The 27,173-nt window shown below is 41.5% G+C and overlaps 1 protein-coding gene across 4 annotated transcripts in view; it reads right to left on the bottom strand.

The window, feature by feature from the left end:
- Positions 1-26,171, bottom strand: part of ptprc (protein tyrosine phosphatase receptor type C) — a 251,311-nt gene extending 225,140 nt beyond the window's left edge. For 2 of the 4 annotated variants that reach the window (XM_085982413.1, XM_085982415.1), the window contains exons 1-2: positions 26,070-26,170; positions 25,836-25,961 (exon numbers count right to left, since the gene is read on the bottom strand). In XM_085982413.1, coding sequence (XP_085838539.1) covers positions 25,836-25,908 — 73 coding nt within the window. In that variant the 5' untranslated portion in view covers positions 25,909-25,961; positions 26,070-26,170. Of the gene's footprint in view, positions 1-25,835; positions 25,962-26,048 lie in introns of all 4 variants that reach the window. The other 2 variants (XM_085982416.1, XM_085982414.1) reach the window with 2 other exon arrangements.
- Between the last annotated feature and the right edge of the window lie 1,002 nt (positions 26,172-27,173).

Here is a 27,173-nt window from a genome sequence, read left to right as displayed (position 1 = left end):
ATAGCATAGCTTGCTCTATCCACAGCAATTGTTTCATGCCCAACGGGTAGAAAATTGCAACATTTCCTCTAACTTCTGGGTTAAAACTGTTAACTCTGATGCCTTGAAATTACAAAGCGGGATAAAGAAGTACAAACTCTTATCAGATTCCTGTGAAATTGCATTCTCTGCTGGTTTAGTGATGGTGTTTAACATAAATGGTCTAAACTAGCAGACAATTTCAGACAGTGTTTGTATGCTAGTATTCCATGGCATCATTTTATAAATCCACTGAGATCTTTTTTAAAAACGTATCAATGGAAGATATATTAATATTTATTTTTAAATGACAGATATTTAAATAATTCAAAATGGAAAATTATTGAAAGTGAAACAAAATAAGAATGTGTAATAACAGCTCCAAGTTCCTCTCCAAGTCACACACCATCCTGACTTGGAAGTATATCGCCGTTCCTTCATTGTCGCTGGGTCAAAATCCTGGAACTCCCTCCCGAATAGCACTATGGGAGTACCTTCACCACACGGACTGCAGCGATTCAAGAAGGCAGCTCACCACCACCTTGTCAAGGGCAATTAGGGATGAGCAATAAATGCTGGCTTTGCCAGCGACGCTCACAGCCCATAAACAAATAATTAAAAAAAATACTTAGTCTGTCTGACCTAGTGGGCATCAAAGACCACAACAGTACTGGTGAAAAAGGGAGGGGCAACAATAATTGCAATACAAGGTCAACAGTCCTCCAACTACCTGGTGTTACTAAAACTTTCTAATGCTCATATATACGGGGTGTAAATATCATTACAGCACCATCTAAATGCCAACCATTCCCACTGTTTCACCTGGACAGACAGGTCCAGCTCCTGACTAACAGGAGGCCAACATAATGTCCTCTAACCCGTGCATGTCAAAACATCATGCCACACACATATACCACGACCTCCACAAGTCTAACTCCTTAGGTCAGCACACGGCAGTGGGTTGTTAGATAGTTTTTAACAGTGATCAGCTTGCTCCAAACATTGGTGGACTACTGTGCATTTGCTAGCACAAGCATGATGCTTGAAGCAGGACAGAGTGGTCAATTGTGGGTGGCAGGCATCACCTGGCCGGTACTACTGCAACAACCTCATTTAATGTGACCCATTAATGCCAACATCGAAATCTGGACCATCACCATTGAACAGACTTGAAACAAAATAGATTACATTACAAAAGAAAGGAAATGCTGATCTTTGAATGCCACTTTTGAGTTTTGAAAATAGACTATGGTTGAGTTGCTTAGACAACATGAGACAAGAAGCTACTCCTATGTTGACTGATTCTGTTTTTTTCAGGGCAGGTCTGAAGTGTGATTGAAGGTATTGTTTGCCTTTTGTACAATGAGAACAGTGAGTTTACCAAGTGAGATCACACAGTATTTTTTTTCAAACCTCTCAGAAATGCAGAAGCTCTTGCTACACCCGGTGTTAAGTAGTATGACCCACTTACCTCCAACAGGAAATATATGCAGATCTGTGGCTTCTGTAGAAGCTCGTCATGGGGATGGACCTGCTAAACCACGCATGCTGTAAAGTGCACTGTGTGCTGGTGCAAACTTCAGCACGCTGCAGAGCTGAGATAAAAAAAAAGCACCCACATCCGGTGAAAATTTACTTATTCACTTAACTGAGCCTGAAAGTGAAGAAAACATTTTGAATTTGTTTGGGGCTACAGTGAGGCCTAAAGCACTTGAGGCAGGTTTGCCTTCATTGTTAAATCGAGTCATCATTAAACACTTGCCATCACGGCAAAAATATATTCAGTATGTGTTCAAGATGCCATATTTGGGTCCCTGAACTTCAGCTGGTTTTGCAGATCCACATTAGGAAGATACCAAAGTATCTTTACCCAGAGAATGGTTAGAATGTGGAACTCGCTGCCACATGGAGAGGTTGAGGTGAATCGCATCGATGCATTGAAGGAGAAGCTAGATAAGTACATGTGGGAGAAAGGAATAGAAGGATATAGTGATAGGGTGAGATGAAATAAGGTGGGAGGAGGCTCGTGAGGAACATAAACACCGGCATAGACCTGTTGGGCTGAATGGCCTGTTTCTATGCTGTAAAATTCTATCTAATGCTATGTAAAAATACCTACTTTACACATAAAGAAGCCCTTCCAAATCATGAGAGGAAATAAAAATATGTTTCCCAGTGTAAACAGTCAGGCATAGCCTACAGATTCAAAGTGTTAGAAGTTTATGGATCGCTGCAGGTTTTTCCTGTGCGTGTGTGTGTGCGTGTTTCTGCTGGACGGACACAAATGAAAACTTGGCAGCTGTTTTAACAGCTGACACAAACACAAATAATGGTTCCCTTATTGCAAAGATTTTTTTTTTAAATCAGTGACCATGTTACTTTAAAGCACGTGAGAAACTGTTATCTCTGCTGCCTGCCCAAAACCTAATTAACAGGTTATAAAGGAAAATAATTTCATTATACTGCCAAGCCTTGATGCAATCAGGTCTAAAACATCAACAAAAATGGACGGATAGCAGCATGGAGATAAACCAATTGAGCAGCCTGGTCACAGCTACAATCATTTTACAACACTTAAGATATAAGTAAAAATAGCCCCTTCCCACATTAATTAACATTTAATATGGCAAAGCTGCTTTGTTTAGATAACTCCTTCCCAACTGCATTCCAGTGAACTGGGTCTCTGAGGGGAAACGAGAAGTATTAGCACACTGTAATCTTGATCGGTTCACACAAGTGAGACCAATTCTACAAAATTCTTTCATAACACAAAGTGTTTTTTACTTACGGTAAGAAAGGGAAGTTTGTTAATACTTTTCCTCTATTTGAGGAAACCTTCTCAGAAAGCAGGTGTTAGGGAATGGAACTTGAAACTGTTAAAAAATAGGCCTTAGCAGAGTGATCATTGGTGCAGTGATTATTCCATCTATTGTTAGGAGTCATGAATTTGATTAGTTCTCAGTCAGGTTACCAAGCATCATATCTTGTGGAGAATGACTTCATTCCATCCATCTGACCCAACAGGACCATAATGGATGAGTTGTGACAGGAGTCAGAGAGGGTTCTTCTGAATGTTATGACAGGAAGTAGTTGAGCCATGCAGAGCAGGAGATTCCCACGTTCAATCCTCACTCGGTCATGAATTAGTTTATCTCAGTCAGGGAGATGGTAGGGGTGCTACAATTAACATAAGAACATAAGACGTAGGAGCAGGAGTAGGTCATTTGGCCCCTCGAGCCTGCTCTGCCATTCAATAAGATCATGGCTGATCAGATCTTGGCCTCAACTCCACTTCCCTGCTCGCTCCCAATAACCTTTGACTCCCTTATCATTCAAAAATCTGTCTATCTCCACCTTAAATATATTCAGTGACCCTGCCTCCACAACTCTCTGGGCAAGAGAATTCCAAAGATTCATGGTCCTCCGAGAGAAGAAAGTCCTCCTCATTTCCGATTTAAATGGGTGCCCCCTTATTCTGAAATTATGCCCCCTAGTTCTAGATTCCCCCATGAGGGGAAACATCCTCTCTGCATCTACTCTGTCAAGCCCCTTCTGAATCTTATATGTTTCAATAAGATCCCCTCTCATTCTTCTAAACTCCAATGAGTATAGGCCCAACCTGCTCAACCTTTCTTCATAAGACAACCCCTTCATCTCCGGAATCAACCTGGTGAACCTTCTCTGAACGTCCTCCAATGCAAGTATATCCTTCCTTAAATAAGGAGACCAAAACTGTACACAGTACTCTAGGTGTGGTCTCACCAATGCCTTGTACAGTCGTAACAGAACTTCCCTACTTTTATACTCCATTCCCTTTGCAATAAAAGCCAACATTCCATTTGCCTTCCTAATTACTTGTACCTGCATGCTAACTTTTTGTGATTAATGTACAAGGACCCCCAGGTCCCTCTGTACCTCAGCATTTTGTAATCTCTCCCCATTTAAATAATAATTTGCTTTTTTATTTTTCCTACCAAAGTGGATAACCTTGCATTTTCCCACATTAAACTCCATCTGCCAGATTTTTGCCCACTCATTTACCTATCTATATCCCTTTGGAGATTCTTTACGTCCTCCACACAATTTGCTTTCCCACCTATCTTTGTATCATCAGCAAATTTGGCTACATTACACTCAGTCCCTTCATCCAAGTCAGACATTGTAAATAGTTGAGGCCCCAGCACCAATCCCTGCGGCACCTCACCAGTTACTGTTTGCCAACCTGAAAATTACCCATTTATCCCAACTCTCTGCTTTCTGTTAGTTAGCCAATCCTCTATCCATGCTAATATAGAGGATTGGCTAACTAACCTCAGGCTTAGGGACATGAAATTTTGCAAGCAATAACTCCTTTTTAAAAAAAATGCTCCTTGCATAAAATAGCATCTAAGCCTCACAAGATATAGAGCTGATGAAGGAGAATTTTGAGGAGGGGAGGGGAGAGAATCAAAGGTATGGTGAGAGAGATGGGTTTTGAGGAGGCGTTGGGAGCCAGAGAGCTGGATACCAAGTTTTAGCAGGGAATTCCAGTGGGCAGGATTATCAGCCTCCGATGGTGCAGCAGATGGAGTGGGGAAAAGCAGTAATCCAGAGTCACAGGAGTGAAGGATGTAAGCAGTATCGCTAGAAAAGATCACTCACAAAGGATAGAATGAGATGTGGAGGGATTGGAAGATAATGACGTTGAAGGCAATTCTCTGAGGCCAGTGGAGCTTCAGGTCTTCAGAACGGTGTCCCCACTGACCACAAATTTCAGAATTAACTGAAGTTTGGATAGAGTAGATGCTGGAAGGTTGGTGGACCGTTTTTGAGCAAACTCTCTTGAGGCAATACCAATTGTCTCCTGGCCAGCTTCCCATCTTCACCCTCCATAAACTTGAACTCATCCAAAACTCTGCTGCCCGTATCTTAACTCGCACCATTCACCCCTGTGCTCGCTGACCTAAATTGGTTCCCAGTCTGGCAATGCCTTGATTTTGAAATTCTCATCCTTCTGTTCAAATCCCTCCATGGTCTCACCCCTCCCTATCTCTGTAACCTCCTCCAGCCCTACAACCCTACGCAATCTCTGCCCTCTTTCAATTCTGGCCTCTTGCGCGTCTCTATTTTAATCATTCCACCATTGGCTGTCATGCCTTCAACTGCCTAGGTTCTGGGCTCTGGAATTCCCTCCCTAAACCTCTCTACCTCTCTCTCCTCCTTTAAGATGCTCCTTAAAACCTCCCTCTTTGAACAAGATTTTGGTCGCCTGTCCTAATATCTCCTTATGTGGCTCAGTGCCAAATTTTGTTTAATAATGCTCCTGTGATGTGCCTTGTGGTGCTATATAAATGCAAATTATTGTTTTAGTTGTAATGAAGGCATGGGTTAGGAATTTGATGATGAGAGACAGAGTCTGAGCAAGCAATGTCCCATGGGTGAAAGAATACAGTATTGCGACAGACTGAGTGCGGGTAAAAATTTCAGCATAGAGTTAATTACAACACCAAGGTTTCACACCGTTAGATTTAGCCTGAAAGAACAGCTAAGGAGGTTGGTGGAGTTGAGTTAAATGCACATAGAGTGCCAGTGAAAAAGGATGGGTCACTTTTATCATGCTTGTGCTGAAGGAAATTTTGACTCACCCAGGACTTGATCTCAGACAGGCAATTGGAAAAGGTAACAACAGCTGACATTGATAGTGGAGAGATAGAGTTGGGCACCATCGATATAACTGTAGAAACTGACCTCACCCTTGCATAGAATCCAACAAATCCATTTCTGATTGCTTAGAGGTGACCCACTGCTGGAGGTTCATGTGAATGAATGTCAGATAAAGAGACAATTATGGTTAGTTTGGATTTCCCTATGGTCAAATAATTTGCCAACACTTGAGTATCTAGGCTCACGTATGAAGAAGGCGATGGGCCAAGGTGCCGAGAACAACTGGAGGCCAAAGAGCAGTACCCCAGCAAGAAGTCAGCAAGTTTGAGACTGGAGGATGAGAACACCACATGGACTGCTGCGGTTCAAGAAGGCACTCACCACCACCTTCTCAAGGGCAACTAGGGATGGGCAATAAATGCTGGCCTTGCCAGCGACGCCCAGATCCCATAAGCAAATTTAAAAAAAACATGGATATAATTAGCGGATAAAGGAGGGAAAGTGGGAAAAAGGAGTCATTGAGGAACCCTGACAACTGACAAAGAATATGTGGTACAATTGTAACATGGAAGAGGAAAGGGAAAACAACAATGAGAGAAAGAACAAATGAAAGAAAAAAAAGAAAGAAAAAAAAAGGAGCTAGATAAATAGGTATAGATAAATCCTATTCATTAGTCCACAGTTTCTGGAAGTATTTCTATAAGAACAGCCACATGGTAGCCAAGTGCCAAAGTTCTTGCTATCTGCCAATCAATAGATATAAATGTCAGGTTTCTAGCTACCAGACACCGCCAACCTCAAAGAATGAGTTTTGTATGCCATCTTGCTAGATTAGAGCACTGATGAGATGTTTCATCTTGGTAAGGGAGGAGGGAAGAAGGGAAATGTTGACCATTTTGTCCTTGCACAGCACTTACAGATTAACCAGTGGTCCAGGCCTTGCAGAAGCTTGCGGTGAGGAGGGACAACATAAATTCCCACTCCAAAAGAAGGCTAACGATCAACATAGGAAGATAAGAACAGGCTGAGGCTATTCAACCCCTCAAGCCCATGTGGCCATTCAATTAGACCATGGCTGTACCTCAACTTCATTTACTTGCCTTTGTTCTATATTCCTTGATATCCTTAAACAACAAAAAATCTGTCAATCTCTGTCTTAAAAATATTAATTGACCCAGCATCCTTAGCCTTTTGGGGGAGCAAGTTCCAGATTTTCACTACCCTTTCTGTGGAAAAAAAGTGCTTCCTGATTTCACTCCTAAATGGCCTAGCTCTTATTTTAAGATTATGCCGCTTTGTTCTGGATTCCCCCACCAGAGGAAATAGTTTCTCTACCCTATCGAATCATTTTAAAAACCTCAATTAGATCACCCCTCAATCTTCTAAACTTAAGGGAATTCAAGTCAATTTTATGCAATCTGTCCTCATAATTAAATCTTTTAAGCCCTGCTATCATTCTGGTGAATCAAAATGCAATGATTGATGTAAATTATAGTTCCTCAAGTGTCAGAATAATTTTACAGCCGCTGGAAAATGGATTGAGAATGGCCAAATTCACTTGATTTGGTTTCTTAGGAGACGGTGAGAGAAAGGGAATTATTATCCCATTTATCTTAGTTAGATGGAAGCTCAAGTTTCAGTTATAAAAGAGCAATGGGAATGATTTAAACAAAGAAAGTAGTGACCCAGAGGCTTTTCCACCATTTTAGAGGGTTTAACAAAAAGAGATTATCTGGTCATTATCACATTGCTGTTTATGGGAGCTTGCTGTGCATAAATTGGCTGCCGCGTTTCCCACATTACAACAGTGACTACACTTCAAAAATACGTCATTGGCTGTAAAGCGCTTTGGGATGTCCAGTGGTCGTGAAAGGCGCTATATAAATGCAAGTCTTTCTTTCTGCATCAGATTTTGCAGAAATTGTATTTTTTCCCTTTGCTTTACATATTCTTCGCATTCTGTATACTTTTCTCAGTGTCTTAAGGATTGGAGAATCCGTGCATAATGGGAATAAGGATTCAATGGCTTAGGAGAACTCCTGCAGATTGTGGCAGGTACGAATTTAATCCCTCACACTGTGGAGTGTCACCTTCTCAGCCACATTACTGTGCAAAAAGGACTAAATGAATATCATCTTCCCCCTATGGGCGGAGGGGGAGTGTGAGGGAAAATTGGGGGCGGGGAGACTTTGCAGTTGGGCCAGTGGTGCAGTGGCCAGCTGAACAGCAACAACATTAGAAGCCTGGCAGCTGCCCAACTACCCAACCTCTTTGCCTGGGGAGACCAGAGGGAGTAGGGATTTGTAGCCTTAGAGAAAATAGTTACTTTCTCTTCCTCTTTTAGGCTGCCTCAGCCAATACTTGGTACCACAGAAAACCCACTACATAACCAACTGGTATAAAGAACAAATAGCTTGGTTATTTGTGTTGGACTTGGGCAAAAAGATTTGGAATTCTCTGCCCCCGAGGGCTGTGGATGCTCAGTCGTCGAGTATATTCAAGTCAGAAATCGATTGATTTTTGGACAAGAAGGGAATCAAGTGATATGGGGATACGGCAGGAAGGTGGAGTTGATGTAAAAGATCTGCCATGATCTTATTGAATGGCGGAGCAGGCTTGAGGGGGCCTGCTCCTATTTTTTTTGTTTTTATCCTGGATTCAATACCTGTGCAAGGTGCTATAAAAATGCAGATTCTTTCTTTACTGGGGCAATTTTCTTCAGCCTACCTCCTTGTACACACTGAAGAATGGGACGGCAGACACAAAAAATCCGACCACTCTCTGACTGCCTGAAACCCACCAGACCCAACTTACCAGTGCCCAGCGCTCCCACATGGCGCACATGCTCCGCCCAATGGTAAAAAAAGAAGAAAGAACTTGCATTTCTATAGCTCTTTTCATGACCTCGGGACATCCCAAAGCGCTTGACAGCCAATGAAGTACTGGACAAAGAGCAGCCTAATTGGCAGTCCTTAAAGGGGCCGTTCTTGAACACCCCAAAAGTAAAACCTTTGGCACTGATTTTTATGGGCCCAGGCTCCTCTGGCCCTACAAAAACCTTCCCACCCACTGCTGTACACTCAGTACCCCACTTCCCCCTCAGGATTGACTCCTCCCCATTTAAATGCATTACTTCCAGCTTGGCTCCGCAGAGGATCCACTGGATTTCCTACCTCCACAATGGGCGAGCTCCCTGCCTCTGCTCATTGAGCACTGGCAGCTTGCTGTCCTCATTCAAATGGGGCCCAACCTCGAAAATGGTTCACGCCTCTTGCTAACGCCACTGGGCAGACGGTACGAATGATCCATACACCACCGCCCCTAGTCCAATAGGCTTCTCCTCCCCAATATGTTTTGACTGAAATTGCAACCATTTGAATTAGAATCAGTGATACTGCAATTGTAGTAGTGGGAATCTGATTGGCTGGGATGGATGATTGTGGTTTTCGTATCCAATCAAGTAGCGAGAATTAAAATCAAGCGGTTTCTGATTGGATTCTTTGAATCTAAAATGGAGGCACTGTATCGGCAGATTCAGCTGTTGTAGGGCCCAGAGCACATCATGTTACATGAAAGATTTGCCACAAATCAAATGTACAAACTGGAACGGACTAAATTATGAAATGCCTTTATAGACTGATGCACTCATTATCAAATAACCCTTTACGGCTCAACATCCTGCTAACTTTCGCACTCTTAGAACATATCATTAAGTTATTTTCCACCTTAGTGATGTCTGCCATTGTCGTCCTTGTGAGGGTACAAATGATTATCAGCGGTTAACCACTGCCTGAAAAATGTAAAAATAAAGTAATTGTTTCCATGATGATTAATTATTCATAACGCAACTGAAACTACCTGAGGCATTAATGGAAGATTGCAAATGATGATATGAAATGCTTCTTGCGCTGCGCAGTCCCCTATTTTGTGAAGAGCTTGCCAACAGCTCAGATCACTGTCAACTTACATTACTAGTCCTACTTAAAAATACATTATATTATATTTCTCTTTCATTTTTTTGCCCTAAATCCCTGCTGCTGCCATAAACCGTTGCACTTCCTCCCCAGCCAAGGAAGCAGGATTATCTCGGCCACAGCCTAATCCAGCGCCACAGTCAAGTGCTTCTCTGTGATAAACCAGCAAGAATTGCACTTTCACTGAGGAAAGGTTACCTCTGACTCATTTTTTTTTCAAGACCCTCCCAGAATTTTCCACCACTATAAGAATCTGCATCTAGAAGCCAAGCCAGCCCGCATGCAAATATTTGATGAAGGTGGGAATTGGCAGACTGCTGCATCAAGCTATTTTAAAGAGGTTCCTACTTAAATTGAATTTGCTGCACAGACCCTAACGATAAAGTAGCATCACGCATGTGATTTATGAGTAAAACGGATCAGCCTTCCATTACAAAAATGTAGCTGGAATATTGCCGATGCCATCATTCACAGTTTAACTGGTGCGGAGAAGAGCTTTTATTATGGCAGAGACCAGCTTCTCCGCTTTGCAGTTCCAAGACCACAGGAAAAAAAATAGGCAAACAAGATGAAGCCCACAGGCACCATAGTTCTGGAATCTCTGAGGCATTTGCAACTAAATAAGAAAGATGATATATGGGCTTTGAGGAAGGAAATGATTTTAAATAAAAGCCTTTCTTGTTCCAAACTTCCAAAATAGTGCTCACCTTTAAAACCATCCAACACTATGAGAAATTAATATTTAAGAACATGTGAAAAAATAAAATTGCAGCTCATAATAAAAGAAAAGCTCGTACTGGACATGTTAAATAAAAATCCTCGGCAAAATATGAGGTCCACTTCACCAATTATTCAGTTTCTTCTTTGTAAATGTAAATAAAAGTTGAATATAATTTACATATTGAAAAGGAAGTCCTGCACTAAACTCGAAGGTATTAAATTGGGCAGTTTCTGCTGATGTGACTCATTCACAGCCCAAAGTCCCTTATGAAGCAACTTTCAAATTTTGATCAAACTATCTCACAGTGTAGCAGTTTTTAATGCCCGGGTACTGTCTACCCTCATTCAAAAACCAGTACTAGCATTTGGTCTGTGCCCTACACATTATAGTGGGATCTGCAAAATAGAGCATTGGTTTGTGGCACCATTCATCCAGACTGACACACTAAATCATGAGAGAGAAAGAGAGAGCAAGCATTAAACCACTCAGTAAGGTAGAGTAAAATCTCTTAAGAGTATTGACAATTGCAATGGCAGCCTTGATCCTTCATCTGAGAACTCAGAGGATGAGATTATAATAGATATGATGACATTTGGGGTGCATTTACACAACTGTAGCATCAGTGCAAAATGGTTCCACTCCACACCAATGCACAATTTTAAGGTGAATTTAGCCTTTATCCAAAGTTAAGGCCCAGCATGATAATGGGTGAAGCAAATGAGACTCCACCTTGGCTCAGAGTCAAGTCAGGCCTCAACTATGGATTCACACTACGCAGAGACTTGAGCACATAATCTCGGCTGACACTCCAGTGTAGTACTGAAGGAGTGCTGCACTGCCAAAGGTGCTGCCTTTTGGATGAGATATTAAACCGAGGCCCCATCTGTTCTCTCAGGTGGACATAAAAGATCCCATGGCACCATTCGAAGAAGAGCAGGAGAGTTCTCCTGGTGTCCTGACCAATATTTATCCCTCAACCAACATCACTAAAACAGATGATCTGGTCGTTTACTTCATTGCTGTTTGTGAGAGCTTGTTGTGCACAGGTTGGCTGTCACATTTCCTACAATACAATTGAAGTGAGTACACTTCAAAAGTACTTCATTGGCTGTAAAATGTTTTGGGATATCCTGAGGTTGTGAAAGGCGCTACATGGATGCAAGTCTTTCTTTATTCTCCAAAAGGCTGTGTGCCTAGGGCCTAGCCAAGAAATAACATAAAACAGTGAGGAGGAAAGCTACCCATTAGTCTACTTACTAATGGATCACATACATAACTGGAAAATACAGCTTTCAAACAAATAGCTGATTATTGTGACAGTTTTAATCAGGGGCTCACAAAATCATACCTTGCAGCAATCGGCCTGGTTTCCTAGTAATAGTTAAAATAACTTCTTTAAGTGTTTATCCAATTCCCTCCTAACTGTAGTGATTGACTCCGTTCCATTAGCTACTTATGGTTAAAGCATTCCTTTTCCTAATAACCCACCAAGTGAAAAGAAAATCCTTCTGCTCTCCCCCTTTTAACTTCTAGTGTTAAACCCAAGTTCATCTCCCTTTATTACTGATTACTGAACAGTCAAAATAATCTATCTCTGATTAGCACCTCAAACCCTTTCATTGTTTTGAACACTTCTGCTAGATCCCTACTTAACATTCACTTCTGCAAGGAATACTGTCCTAGTTTTCCGAGTCCCTCACTCTTGGTATCACGCTCATGATAGTTAAACTGTTTGCCTATGTACATCAGTCACTGCTTTAAACTATTGTATGTGAAGCACCTGGAGATGTTCCTAGGAGACATGATGAGGCACAACATAAATGGAAATCGACCTTCCATTCATATGCCCAGTATCCTTTTTTATAAAGGAGGGCCCAAAACCCACATGCAATTGTGGCCTAACCAATGTCCTGTACAGCTTCATCAATACCTTCCTGCTTTTGTATTAAATGCCTTAAGCAAAACCCTGAATCGCACTTGCTCTTTTATACCTCCTATTGTATTTCTAAAGATCGTTAGGAGTAATTTTCACCTTTACCACTTGGGCAATTAATTGGCAGAACGAATTGCCCGCTTGATTTTTATTTCAATTAAAATCCTCTAAAAGTTTTAATGAACCTGCCCTTTAATAATCTATGTTGAACGTCCCTCATTTCTAAGTGTTCACCAATGTTATCCCTAATTGTGTTGTCTAGTAGATTTCCTATTATCAATGAGAGACTGACTGGTCTGTATTTACCTGGCTTTTCTCTTTCCTTGCTATCTTCTAGTCAATTCCTAAATCCAAAGAATTTGTAAAATGATGGTTAGTACCTCTACTATTTAATTACTAACCTCCTTCGGTATCAATTTTCAGACACATTAACCCTTTTAATACAGTATCCTTGTTAATATTTATATATGTCTAATAGTTGTTCTTCCGAATCCTCCTCTGCTACTTCTGCAAGACTGTGAATGGACCTTATAGTGATGATACTATTTCTATTGTCATGAATCAGAAACCATGACAATCATGATTGTTATGATAGATCAATTATAATACTGTATTAAAAAGTCCTATGACAATCCTAAATAAGATGTGCAAGAATATACAACAACAACAACTTGCATTTATATAGCGCCTTTAACATAGTAAAACGTCCCAAGGTGCTGCACAGGAGCATTATCAAATAAAATATGCCGAGCCACATAAGGAGATATTAGAACAATAGCATGGTCAAAGAGGTAGGTTTTAAGAAGCGTCTTAAAGGAGGAGAGTGAGGTAGAGAGGCGGAGAAGTTCAGGGAGGGAATTTCAGAGCCTAGGGCCTAGGCAGCTGAAGGCACGGTCGCTAATAGTGGAGCGATTAAAATCGGGGATGCGCAAGAGGCCAAAATTGGAGGAGCGCAGAGATCTTGATGGGTTGTAGGACTGGAGATTTACAGAAATAGGGAGGGGCGAGGCCATGGAGTGATTTGAAAACAAGGATGAGAATTTTTAAATGGAGGCGTTGCCAGACCAGGAGCCAATGTAGGTCAGCGAGCACAGGGGTGATGGGTGAATGAGGCTTGGTGCAAGCCAGGATACGGGCAGCAGAGTTTTGGATGAGCTGAAGTTTATGGAGGGTGGAAGATGAAAGGCCAGCCAGGAGAGCTTTGGAATGGTCGCGTCTAGAGGTAACGAGGGCATGGATGAGGGTTTTGCCAGATCAGCTGAGGCAAGGGCGGGGACGGGCGATGTTACAGTGGTGGAAGTAGGCGGTCTTGGTGATGGAGCGGATATGGGGTCAGCAGCTCACCTTAGGATCGAATTGGATGTCAAGGTTATGAACGGTCTGGTTCAGCCTCAGACAGTGGCTAGGGAGAGGGATAGATTCGGTGGTTAGGGAATGGAGTTTGTGGCGGGGACCGAAGACAATGGCTTTGGTCTTCCCAATATGTAGTTAGAGGAAATTTCTACTCATCCAGCACTGGATGTCAGACAAACAGTGTGGCAAATTAGAGACAGTGAAAGGGTCAAGAGAAGTGGTGATGAGGTAGAGCTGGATGTCGCCAGCGTACATGTAGAACCTAACGTTGTGTTTTTGGATGATGTCGCCAAGGGACAGCATGTAAATGAGAAATAGGAGGGGGCCAAGGATAAATCCTTGGGGGACACCAGAGGTAAATGGAGTACCTTGCATTTCCTGGCATGGAGTTTACCCTGCACTTTCGGTGGCAGACTGCCCAGGTTAACGTGACTACCAGTTAGAGATCAACACAGAATATCCATATTATTATTAATAATAATTAAAAAGATGTCTCTTCTGAGCCAATTTTTTGGCCAATAGTAACAATGTGACTATAGTGTCACTTTAGAATAATCTCATTTAGCAATAATCACATGACCAGTCCAAATATTAATGTTGCTTTCTACACATTGGCCTTATAGCAACCAAATGACCATTCACTTTGTTCTGTATTTGATTGACAGGTGCTCTGGGCCAAATTTGTTAGGCGGGGTGGATTTTCAATGGCCTGCACAAAGTCATAAATCTAAAACTACTGAAGTGTTAGCTTAGCTCAATCAATATATGGCTTGCCTCTGAGCCAGATGTTTATGGGTGTTATCATTTTGGGCTCTCTTTTCAATGCTTTTTACTCTAGATTTGTTTTGGGGGTTCAGCATCTCACACCACTCTCATATATGAGCCCCCACTTCATATGTCCCAGAGACTTGTTCACTTGTGCAGATACCTCGGTAGATTTGTAGCATGCCTGGGGAATCAAGCAGAAACCCCCTTCATTTGTTTTGGCTTACTAGTTTTATCACATGATCTTCCTCATCTTCAAAGCTAGCAGATTAACACTATCCTGGGCTGCGACTTAATTTTGAACTGCCAAACAAATGTATTAAATAGCAAAAGAATAAGTGAACAGTATCAGTGCTACACAGTAGACCACAATAGATTTTAAGCTTAATTAGCTCCTTCAGTCAGTAGAAAATAGCAAATAGTTGTAAATGCTCGACTAAATTATAAAAACAATAGCTTGCATTTATATGATATCTTTAACATAGTAAAACATCCCAAGGTGCTTCACAGGAGCGTTATCAAACAGAAGTTGACACTGTACCACATAAGAAGATATTAGACAAAGCGATGGGTTTTACATAATATTCCCACTATCCACAGAAGTTCTCAGGTCTGATTATATGTTTGAAAGGCTCAAGTCAGGTTCCCAATTTGAATCAAATAGGCTGAGAAATGTTATATAATTGTCTGTTACACTCCAAAAGTGCAGTCAAATATATATTTAAACAAATTCCCCTTGGCTCCTAGCTCAGCCAGCTGGCCAAGACAAGCAACTGATGGGGACACTTTTTTTTAGGTTGACACTCCTGTGCAATATTGAGAGAGTCCTGGATTGTTAGAAATGCACTATCCATAGAAGAACAGGGTGCTTTCCCAGTGTCCTGGACATGATTCCTCCCTCGACAAATTAACTGGTCATTCCTTGGATTGCTGTTTGTGATCTTGTGCATGAAATGGCTGCCATATTTGCCTACCTAATGACAGTTACTGTTTTGCAATATTTCTGTGATGCCATCAGACTCCATATAAATGTGAGTCTTTGTTTAGCGGAATACTGTATCTGTTAGACTTAAGGACACAATGAGCATCAGTGCGAATGTTATCAGACTTCCCTTACCTTTGACAGGAATCTCTGCCATTCACAACCAGCCTACCTGACTTGGGAGTGTTTCTGGGGAAACACAGGCTGCTGCAGCATGAGTGGTCTTACTAGAACATCACTGACCCTCCAAGTCTGGTGCAGTTGTAGCTGGTGATTTTGAAAGGTTTATTTTGTTACTCAGGAAGAGTGGTAAACAACATGGTAGCCTCAACAGTAGAATGGCAGGGATGGACAAAGTGGACATGGAACACAAGGAAAAGGGTGCAGGCAAATTAAAGCCTCAAACCTTTGAGCAACACCACAAGAGATGCACTAGTCTATCACATATATCACATATCTTATAATCTGTCCAGAAAAGATATATGGAAAGGGATTTATCTCTCACAAGCGTGCTCTCTTTGTACTGAGTTTAAAAATGAACTATGTAAAGAAGTGAATAATGTTTAGTAGTGCATCCCTTCATCATTTTGATTCTAGCACAACAGAAAGCCTTGGATCAGTGGCAGCATTCCTGCTTCTGAGTTAGAAGATCATGGGTTGGCGCCCCACTCCAGACAGCCCTGGTGAGTGGAGAGGAGAAATCCGGTCTCTGAATACTGGGTTGGTATCCAGTGGGGTTCTCGCGCCCCACGGGAGCAGGATGGATGACCACCCTATCATAGCCCTGACGAGCAGGAGACCAGCGATCCGGCCTCCGAATACTGGGGTGACATCCAGCCTCCGATGGGAGTGCAGTGGCAAACCTCAATCTCATCCGGCTGATTCCCCTGGTCAGGCTAATGACCTAGAAAGGGGTCTTCGTTACGGCAGCAACTCAGAGCATGATCTTCTGGACGTAATAGCATTGGTAGAAATGGGTTGCTTCATGTGTCGCTAGGTGTGGAAGTGTGTGTGCGACTGCTAACTGGTGTATTCACATCAAATACATTTTACAAGGAGAAGTAGTTCCAGTTATTAGAATGTTGTGGTATGGTGTAAATCATTTGAGAGTTCAGAATCTATTGACTGTAACACAATCTAGCAGCATCCTCAAAACCAATATTTTCAGTGTTACATTGGATTGGTTGTTGCCTCCTATATTTTCTTTACTATCTTAGCTGAAAAGTAGTCAAGAAGAAAAGCTAACAATGTGTGGTCAACTGCGAAAACATTGGACCCGAGCTTGTCATTTCGAGACCACTTCCTTTGTCATGATCAGCCATGCCACCAAAAAAAAACATTTCTCTTGTCAGCCACAAAAAGTAACACCTACAGTTGACAGTTTGCTTCAGGCCTTCTTTCTCTATTCCACAAAAATGCATTACAACCAGTATTATTGAGCGTTTACAGTGCAGTTTCTACGATCAGAAGGTAAAATTGGGATTCCAACCTGGATTAGCCAAATTCTAATTAATCAGCCATGACCTAATTGAATGGTGGAGTAGACTTGAGGGGCTGAATGGCTTACTCCTGTTCCCAATGTTCCCAAGGTCCTACCCTAGGACTTGATGTCAATCCATTTCTTAAGTTGATATATCCCAATGAAACAGAATGGTCAAACAGCAATGTTCAACTTTGTTGGCTTTTTCTGACATTGAGGCAGCAAAACAACAAGACACAGATGAAGGCAAACATAACAGGGGGCAGATATCTCACAAACTTGACCCTGGTGGCTGCAAAGAACATAGAAAGACCTGGGAAAAACCTGCTGCATTTTCAAGTCTAAATGGGGCGGCTGGCAGATTAAAATTTAAAAAAAAACACATGTTCAACCGAGGCACACCTGATGTGACTTTCAGGTGGGCCTCAAAATGAGCAGACACACTTCTGCCTGAAACAAGAAAGAGCCTAACTGCCTACGCCAGTTGTAGGGCCCCGTTTGAAATTTTCAGTACCAATGGGTGGAGCATGGGGTCCTTAAATGGACCATTGCAAACGGTTCCAAAACAGGAATGTTTCAGGTGTAAAAGTTGACTCCCCCGTGATGCCGACCCTCCACGGCCCTCCCCCTCACCTACCAGCACTGGTTGGGTTCCAAGCTGGATTTGCCAAATTTTCATCCCTCGCCAATCGGCAAGCTGCTCTCTGATGGTATGGAAATGAAGTCCGACCATGAAAATCGGACAGACCCCCTCACTACAGCCATTGGGTGGGGTGCAGAGGATAACCCGCCCACTTTAGGCAAGAGTTTACATCTCCCCCTGTTATTTCCCCATGCTTTCTGAAAAACTATCCCCTTGTATTCTTCGCATTCTGCCTTAAAACCATACGTGTTGTTTTCCTGTGCTTTTTACCTGTGGAACCAAGGGGGGTGATACTTCCCTCAACAAAAAATTATCTCTGTAATTATCTACCCACTATTTGAATTTGTGTTGTCAGATGTTTGAAAACTGCCCATTGCTGCAATTTCATTCGTGGGTCACTAATTTTGGTGGAAATCATGCACTTTCCCATTTTTCTTTAAAAGATGAACTTTACTTCCATATACCCACTGCCCTTGAGTATGATGCAGTTAATGCGCATTTTACAGTGTTTGTAACCAAGGACTGACAACCAAGGATGAATTTTAAAAATGTACAGGATCCCATCCTGTTTTAGATCCCTACCATGCAACCCTACACAGTCCCTCAATGACCAATAATGAATACACATTTCTAATTTACTCTGGCTGGTTATAGTGCCTTTACAAAGTTACTGTTATAATGTTTGTGATATTTCAGCCAATGATAAATAGCTCTGATCAGGCAAACACAAAATTAACTCTGTCATGAACCATCTTCATTTTGAGCAATTGTACTTAAGTCTCTGAGCTACACAGACCAGAAGGTCCCAAGTTTAAGATCAAAGTCTGTACTTAGTTAGTTGACCTCAACCAGTGGCCACAATAAGGCCAATACAATTGGCTACAGCACCCTGGGTTAGAAAAGGGAAAAATTGACTAGGTTTCCTACTCCTGATCTCCAAACAGCAACTGGTAGTGTCCATGTGTGGATGCCTAGTGAAAATAGGATTGAATGGTTGTGATGAAGCTTCACAGTCATAGAGGGTGAAATTGGTCTTCGCCAGTAGCACGAAACATGTTCATAGCGAATTGGTGTCCAATTTACATTGCGCCCGTTGGCAGAGATAATCAGGCACGATATAAAACGGGTTGCCAGTTCTATGAGCAAGCTTCTCACGGCTGAGGAAGGCCAATTTCACCCTCAAATAGTCTTCTAGCATTCACTGCAAAAGCTCACACAAGTATATTAGCCACTTGGGCAAGGTACTGGAGGGCAACTACCATCTACGGAACTGTACACCAATGAGGTCATCAATGTGTCGGGATGGGAGGGGAGAAAAAGAATTTGCCTTTCATTCACATGCACCTGCCACTATCATGAGAAAATAATATTCATTCTAAACATCTCCAAATAGAATGTCCCATTTCAGGGAAAATTAAACTCTGACATTCAGCTTGTCTTGTTACAACTGCAATTCCTGTCAACTGATTATGCAAAGCAGCAATAGCCATTACAAAGAAATTGCATACATGCATTCACAGAAGGGTTTCTGAAATAAAACCTAGAATAAGGAACTACATCAAAGAAGGTGCAGAATCTAGAAAAGCTAAGTAAATCTGGTAAAATATAAATTCACTTCTAAAATAATCTTGTATGTATTCTTAACTATTTGTAACTCAAACCAGAAATAGATATCAGCACTTGGAATGCAACTGCTGAATCTTACCAATTATCCTAACTTGTTCAATGCCTAGATTTCAGTACAGGATGCAAATCCTTCTTTACTAAAACACCCTTATGGCTAAACTGTTAAAATGGCTTACTTCTCTTTTCTACAACATTTTACAGTTGTCTCATAAAACTAAAGACAGGGCTGAGCACTAGGGAGGAGAAGTGAGTCTACTTTCTTCCGCATAGGCCTTGTTTGATTGTCTGGCCTGCACCAGGCAACAGTGCGAACATCTGCAGCACTACAAGCAAGTTACACAAAATTGGTTATGATGTCATAGGGTAGGAGGCAGAGGGCAGAGGTAAAAGTGAGCCAGGGAAAGAAACTGAAGCAATTGGATCGACATGAATTCCTACTGCTCACTTCAAAAATGACAGCTGGGTATAAAGAACTGGGAGATCTGCAGAAGGGTTTTGAGTGAATTATTTATTACATCTAAGTGAATTGGCCCAATGTATAATGTGTTAGATTCTACAAAAAAGTGACAGCTTTGCTTAAAGGATTCTGTGCCCATAATTCCTGTTTGCAAACTAGAGAACATTAAGAATTTGAGCCTGGAGTTCCCTCTTTGGGCACAACCCAATGTCGCACCCATTTTGCTGATGTCAAATTATGCCCAAGTATCCTCCCAATCTCATTTGAATACGCCTTAACTTAAAAGGGGCTTAAATCAGCGTAAACAATCGGAGCCCAAGAAAAGTGTCAAAACCCACACGTATTTCTTTAAGTACAATTTAAGCTTCAACTCATTCAACCATTCTTCATGCACATCAGGCACAGCATGTTTAGGAACCTGCAATCGGGGAAGCTTTTCAATTTTTAATGTGACTTATTACTTTTGCCAGAAAAAAAATTCAAACAGAAAATACAGAGCAGATCTTAGTGAGGATATTTTTTTTTAAACGCGTCAAAAAAATTACAATGAAACACCAGAATAATGACTTTGTTTCCTGCTGTGCCTGAAAATCTGGTGGTAATGTTGAGACCCCCTCCCTGAACAAGCGCAATTGGAGGATACTGGCATTTGAGAGTCGAGGGCGTGGCCAGTTTTGTGGGCGGAGATTCATTCAGACAAAAGCTTTGATGGACGGACATAAAAAATCGAGAAAACTTGGGCGTTTTGTAGCTATGCACATAACTCACTCACGCCCAAAAATCCACCATCTTTTAAGCCACCTAATTTGTTTGCACACAGGTCACACGTCCCTCTCGGTGCAAATGCAGAGGAAACTCCAGGCCTTGAGGTTCATTAAGCAACTGTTTGGCAATAACAAAGATTGCATAACAGTCTATAGCGTTTTTCACATTATTGGTAGATTTTTGGATATATGTGCTGTGGGGCCTTTCAGAATTAATTTATGAAGCACTCAACCTTTCCATCACATTATTTGCTTTTATTAAGGCAGCTGCTGGAGTAGTGAGAAGGCCTTAGTTATTTAATGCTTACAAACATCACACACGACCATATTTGGTCAACAAAATAAAATGGGAAATGTAAGAGAAACTTTTTTACTACAAGGTAGTAAGTATGTGGAACAGATCGCCAGCACAGGTGGTAGAACAATAATCCTTAATAGGTGTCAACAGATTGGGTCAGGGTTATTTGGGAAGCACCAAGGGAATGCTGTGGATCAATGGGCTGAATGAACCGAAGGCCTACTCCTCACTAAAACCGCTACTATGTCTTTCATGTTTAGAAACTGGCCACCAGATGTGCCTTGCAAGAGGCCGTTCTACGTTTGCAATGCTCAGTTTATTTTGAAGACTGTTGACCCACAATGAGGAACACAATTAGCTTCAAATTATTGATTTAAAATGTCTTTTGTGCCAGCTTAATATCCAATTACCTTTAATGAATCATGGCCTAGAAATTCAGTTGCGTTAGAACCCACTTATTGGCTATAAAGTGGTTTGCACCTGAAGTTTCTTATCGCCCGAAATTAAGTTGGGCCCTAACATCGGCGTTAGCCGGTAGCGCTGCGCCGGCACCGATGACGTCATCGGTGTGCGCAGCGCCCCGGTTACAACGCGATTCCGCTCCGAAGCCAACTTCAGTTGCGGCCGCCTCGCCCGCAGCGGCCGCAAACAACGTTTTGAAAACGGTGCCTTGCAGCTCCGAAAGGCCGGCGCATAAAGGTGGAGGGGCGGCCGGCCGCTTTCCCGGCGGCCGCATGGCCGCACCTCCCTCCCCGGACTCCTGCACCACCCCTCGCTGCATTGCTGTCTGACTCCCGCGAGCCCGGCACTTCTCTGTGGTGCCGGGCTCATTTGCCGGGAGAATCCAACGGCGATCTCACGGCTGCAGGCAGCTCCTCCTTAAGAGAAGGAGGAGGCCTGCAGTACTCCAGCCTGCCGCACCGCATCGGGTGGCGCAGCGGCAGCTGGACGGCTGAAATAGACGTTCATCGCCCCAATCGAGGCGGCCAAACCCTGCAGTAGCGCCCGCCTCTGTCTTCGCCCGTGGCAACTGAATTTCAGGTGGGCGCTGTGGGAATCCGGGCGAGCGCTAAATTTCGGGCGCTGAAGACCTGGCGGGGCCTTACTGAATTTCTAGGCCCATGTGTTTTAACATTCCAATGACTATCTTGTGTATCAGCATGACTTAGCCATTTATCCCAGTTTGTCTTTATTTTCAGAGCAATATGGCATACTAACATGGCACACAATAACACGGGGTAATGGATGTCAATTCTAATGTATTGTAACTTTAAATAGAATTTTAGTGCAGCAGTCTATGGCCCTCCCATTGATTGGCATTTTAAGGCACATCATGGGATTGTCAATTACTTTCATTTCACACTATATTATTTGCCAGTTCATAATTCATGGCTCACAATGTGATTTCCATTTACCTTCCTGGAGTAGTATTCCTTTAAGTAATCACTGTCCAGAGTAGTTACAAAGGAATAAATATACACAGATATTAGAGCAGATGAAGTGTGGTTGTTAGAGGATTACAAGGCTGTCATCCAGTTGAGGGATTCAAATGGTTTCATAAATTGCAAGATTGAACCTCAAGCAGTTTGTTGCTCAGTTAAACCCCAAGACAGGATGACTGCAAGGAATTCTTGAACATTTAATGGATTTTTAAATTGAAGTTAGGTAAGTTAATTTCATGGTGCATCATGGGGAACCATGGTCTGCTTGGTTGCCTTTGGGAGTCAGGAAGCCATTTACCAGAGTTTTCTTCTCTTGAAATTGGCTACAAATTGTTTTTTCCCCCTCCCCAAGGAGTTAGCTGTACCAGCAGTTAGGCAAGGCAGTGCACAAAGTTGCACCATCTAGTGGATAGAGTGAGCTGATGGGCTTTTCTCCCCCTTTTTTTGGTATGTGCATACGTTGGCTACTTTTGATGGGAGTATATGAATTAGTGCCAACTGGTGTCAGTCCTCACAGGATACCAGCTTTTTTTGGAAATTCAAAATTTGTAATTTTGTATATGATATATTGATGCTTGAGGGGCTGAATGACCTACTCCTATGTTCCTATGTTCTTAATATCACAGATTACAACTTTCTTATCCCCGCCCTGTTGAAAAGATAATTTGTGAGACTCCACTTTCTTTCTGACAGAATGAAGCTGGGATCTCAGAAACTGTCTTCCTCAACAGGGGAGATGAGATAGTCATAATCCAGTGGATTCTGAAAGCATATCTATGGTACAGTGCATCTTACAATATGATACAGCAGCTACATTAGCCAAAGCTGAATCTATAATCACAGGCCAGCCAGCCATCTGCATTTGTTAATCCAAAATCCTTTATACAGTATATATGAATGAGTAAGCTTGGCCTTAGCTACCTGAGCAGCAATAACAAGATTCAAACACACTGTAACTTTTTATCCCACTAAACACTGAAAAAATTACAAAAGTTTGCCTTCCAGAGACTTGAGTACATAATCTAGGCTGACACTCCAGTGCAGTACTGAGGGACTGCTGCACTGTCAGAGGTGTCGACTTGGATGAAACGTTAAAACGCTGCCCCGTTTGTCCTCTCAGGTGGATGTAAAAGAGCCTATGGCACTATTCAAAAAAGAGCAGAGGAGCTCTCCCCAGTATTCTGGCCACTATTTATCCCTCAATCAATATCACTAAAACAGATTATCTGGTCATCATCACTTTGCTGTTTGTGGGAGCTTGCTGTGTGCAATTTAGCTGCCGTGTTTCTTACATTACAACAGTGACTACACTTCAAAAGTACTTCATTGAACGTAAAGCGCTTTGGGACGTCCTGAGGGTCTCCCTTTTCTCTTTTGTCCTGATCTATAACTATGAATTGGCACTCCAGGGATTGATTTTAATTAAAATGTGATGGTGTGTACTTCCCATTGACTGTACTAAAACAGTACTTATTGCCAAAAATAAAAGTGTCACTCTATGTACCACAGTTATGATTTACACGGATGGGGATAATGTTCTTTGAATTAATTCTTTCCACATTCAATAAAATGCTTTGGATACTCACACAGAATCCAAAAGGTATTGTTCATAATATGGTTCCTATCTATTTTGTAATGCACAAAATGGCGTAATATAGAAATATTTTATGGGGCGTTGGTTCTGCTATTTAAAGTGTAAACCATTTAGCATTCAGCTAAAGTTACTAATGTTATTTTAAATGACAATTAGTTAAAAAAATCTATTGCAAAGCAGTACCATCTTAAGTACACCCAGCGACAAAGTCTATGTTTGGCCTTGCTCGCTGGAACTCCCTCCCTGAACATCTTCTCCTCGTGACCTCCCTCTCTGCCTTCAAAACCCTCCTAAAATGTCTTTCCTTTAGCTACACTTTCGGCCCTTATAATCAGCTCCCCTCCTTTCTCCATCCTTTCCAATGTCCACTCATTGTCCACCACTCTGTAAAGCACTCTGTTTCTGTCCATGAAAAGCACAATAGAAGGTCCTCATGGGCAGAAAAAATATGGGCACTAATGACCAAATTAAAAAGTTAAGTGCACATCGGCCCACAGAACATAGGTTTGCTTTTGCAATTTGCTGTATTCAGTTGGTTGTAAAGTGCTTTGGGACGTCCTGAGATAATGAAAGGTGCGATATAAATGCAAGTCTTTCTTTCTCTCAGTTGTTAGAAAATGTCTGTTTAAGATTAAGAATCAATTTAGGTCCCCAGTAGACGATGATCTGCGCAGCAAAATATTTATTTGCGCCTCTGCCTGCATTTAACCAAACTGCTGTCAATAGATATCCATTTATTAATTTTTGGGTGTGACACCGAGTTCTTCCATTTGTAAAGTTCAGAAATGCATAATTCTGAAACGCTCTTCCTACTCTTAATTGAAACCAATGTACAGCGTGTTTAAATACATTGCGAAGAACTGAATGGAGAGCACATTTCAAACACAACGTACCGCGTTACAAGCAATAACCACCATGAAAAATCCCCAATACAGAAGGCGTAATTCAAGGAAGTTAGCTATTTACCAGAACAATCAAACCGAGATAAGGAAAGTGGCAGATAACATCAGAAGCAAATAACAGAATAAAACAAATCCTTTCAAATTCTCGACAGGCGATGCAAAATTCTGCATCTGTCCCTAAAGTTTGTCGATTAATAGTGCCCTTCCACCCAAACCAAGGTAACATTATTTCCCTTTTACTTGTAAGTAAAAATGTATTCCCCTTCAATGAAAATTTTGGTTCAGTCTTGAACATTTTGTTAATTAAGCATGAAATAATAAATGGCATTCTGCATATTAGGAGAGTAGACATGAATTAAAGCATCTAAAAAAAACACAAAAAATTTAGAGTCAACTTGTTAATTGAAAAAAACTATGAATTCAGAAATTATGAAACCCAATACTGTCTCTTTTAATCAAAGTAAGGAAAACAATTAATACAAAATTGAATAATGAATCCTATGAAACCTAAATCTATTCTCAACTCCACAGCCAACACTATAACAATATAAAAGTAATAATCATCTGAATAGAAAGCAAAACACAATACCTTACATATTCCTTTAAGTGCCTTCCTTATCCACACTGATCTCCAATATGTACTGAAAACCTTTCATTATTTAATAACTTGAAAAGTCAGGCTTTAATTAAATGCGAAAGGTGCCTAAATAGGGAAATTTTTCCAACAGAACCGTTCATCCAAGGATGCAATTTACAGTCATCTTTGGCATTTATTGTTTCATATATAAATATATAAACAAATTGTCCCAGCTGTATTCTAGCAAGGTGCAATTTCCTACAGTAGCAACAAAAATTCACATCATTCTAAACAATTCTGAGAGAATATGGAAACGATTTGATGAGTTGATAAAAGAGGATGCTTCACCAACAGACATTGCTTCTGTAAAGTGAATATTTTTCTAACCACCAGGGAATTTCATAGAGATTTCTTGCGATTATTCCGATGTATATACAGGATTAATTTCGGCTTGCCACATCTCTTTAACATTTCCTTTAAATAATCGGTGTGAGGTACCGTTCAGTAAAGAAAAACTGCAAAGCGAAATATTCCACCGATCGTATGGCCACCGTTCTAACCATTCACCCTTGACATTTACCAATATAAAATCCAAAAGACCTGAAGCCATTGTGCTAAACATATATATTTCAGAGAGTGAAGGACGTAAGTCATTTCTTTTACCTTGGGCGTCAACAGTTGCACCCAATAGTGCAGCGGCAAGAGCCAAGTATTTCAGCCAGGGACACTTGCTCATGTTTTAATTCTGCTGGTGGTCGGCAGTAGCTGGGAAGTTTAACACCATGCGTCCTGTCGAGAAACAATACAACTATTATTTGGGGGGGGTGGGAAAAAATAAATAAAACTTGATAATTCCCTCTAAAAGTTCAAACTAACGCGGCTTAGAAGGGCGCATACGTTTGCCTCGCTTGATGTTCGATGAGTGCAACTTCCTTCAAGTTTACCAAAGCCCTAAACCACTTGTCCTGATATGTACAAGTGATGTAAGTTACAGCTTCTCATCGCGCTCTCTATAGGTTCTCAGCATTGTCTCCAGGAAGTGCTTGAGCAAAACTATATTGCGTCGAAACTTCCCCAAAATACTGTAGCAAAGCCAGGCGACTATGTGTTACGAATAATATATATATATATATGTATTAAAATATGCATTTAGATCTGGATTGTTAGCTGTGGCCTGAGACTCTGTATGAGAACAGAAGAGGACTAAAAGTTCAGTGTCAACCATATCTTATTGAAATCTGCAGACAGCAACTTTCATTCACCCAGAAGCAGGCGAGCGGGTTCCTTTTGCTATTTTAGATACAAACCCTGTCAAATGCAGGTGCTGCTACCCTGCTGTTGTCATACACCAAGGTGCTTTGGAAAATAGAAAAATATTTGGGCCTCCCCACCCCCACCCCCATAACTTCGATGACGTCAAATCAGAAAAGTCAATCTGATGTTTCAGGCCGGAAATGTAGCTATTCAGTCAACTGGAAAAATATGGCAACCCAGAGACAAGTGGTGTCACTATAATTAACTGCAAAAAAGGCTGCAGTGCCCAGAACCGAGTCTTTCAGAAGAATGCTGCTGTTGCTGCTGGAGTGTTCACATGACTGTACTGTCATGCAAATGTGACTTGTTCATCCAACTAATATTAACTGGATTTCAGAATATTTACATATACTTCACCCCTGGGGATTAAATGTAAAATGTCATGCAACCCAAACGTTAAACATCAGCTTCTAAACATGTTCCAACACTTCTAACGCTATCACTGTGATTCCTAGAAAACGAGAAAGAAAATCTGAAAAGGGAGACAATAGACAGTGGACCCACAAGTACACTTTACATATTTGGTTTGTTTGAAGCACATGGAAAACAATGCACCCCCTTAAGATTGAAAAAAAAGTTTTTACTGAATCCCAAATTATAGGACATTGCTCACTGTAACAGGAGTTTAAGGTAAATTGTCAAAGCATTAACGGGTCAATAAGTTAGATTGGAATTTTCCTTTTTCTC

The sequence above is a fragment of the Somniosus microcephalus genome, chromosome 3, assembly GCF_052327205.1.
Source record: "Somniosus microcephalus isolate GS21.2 chromosome 3, FLI_Smic_1.0, whole genome shotgun sequence".
Taxonomy (NCBI): Eukaryota; Metazoa; Chordata; class Chondrichthyes; order Squaliformes; family Somniosidae; genus Somniosus; species Somniosus microcephalus.
The sequence above is the reverse complement of the archived record's forward strand: the minus strand, read 5'-3'. Positions and strand labels throughout refer to the sequence as shown.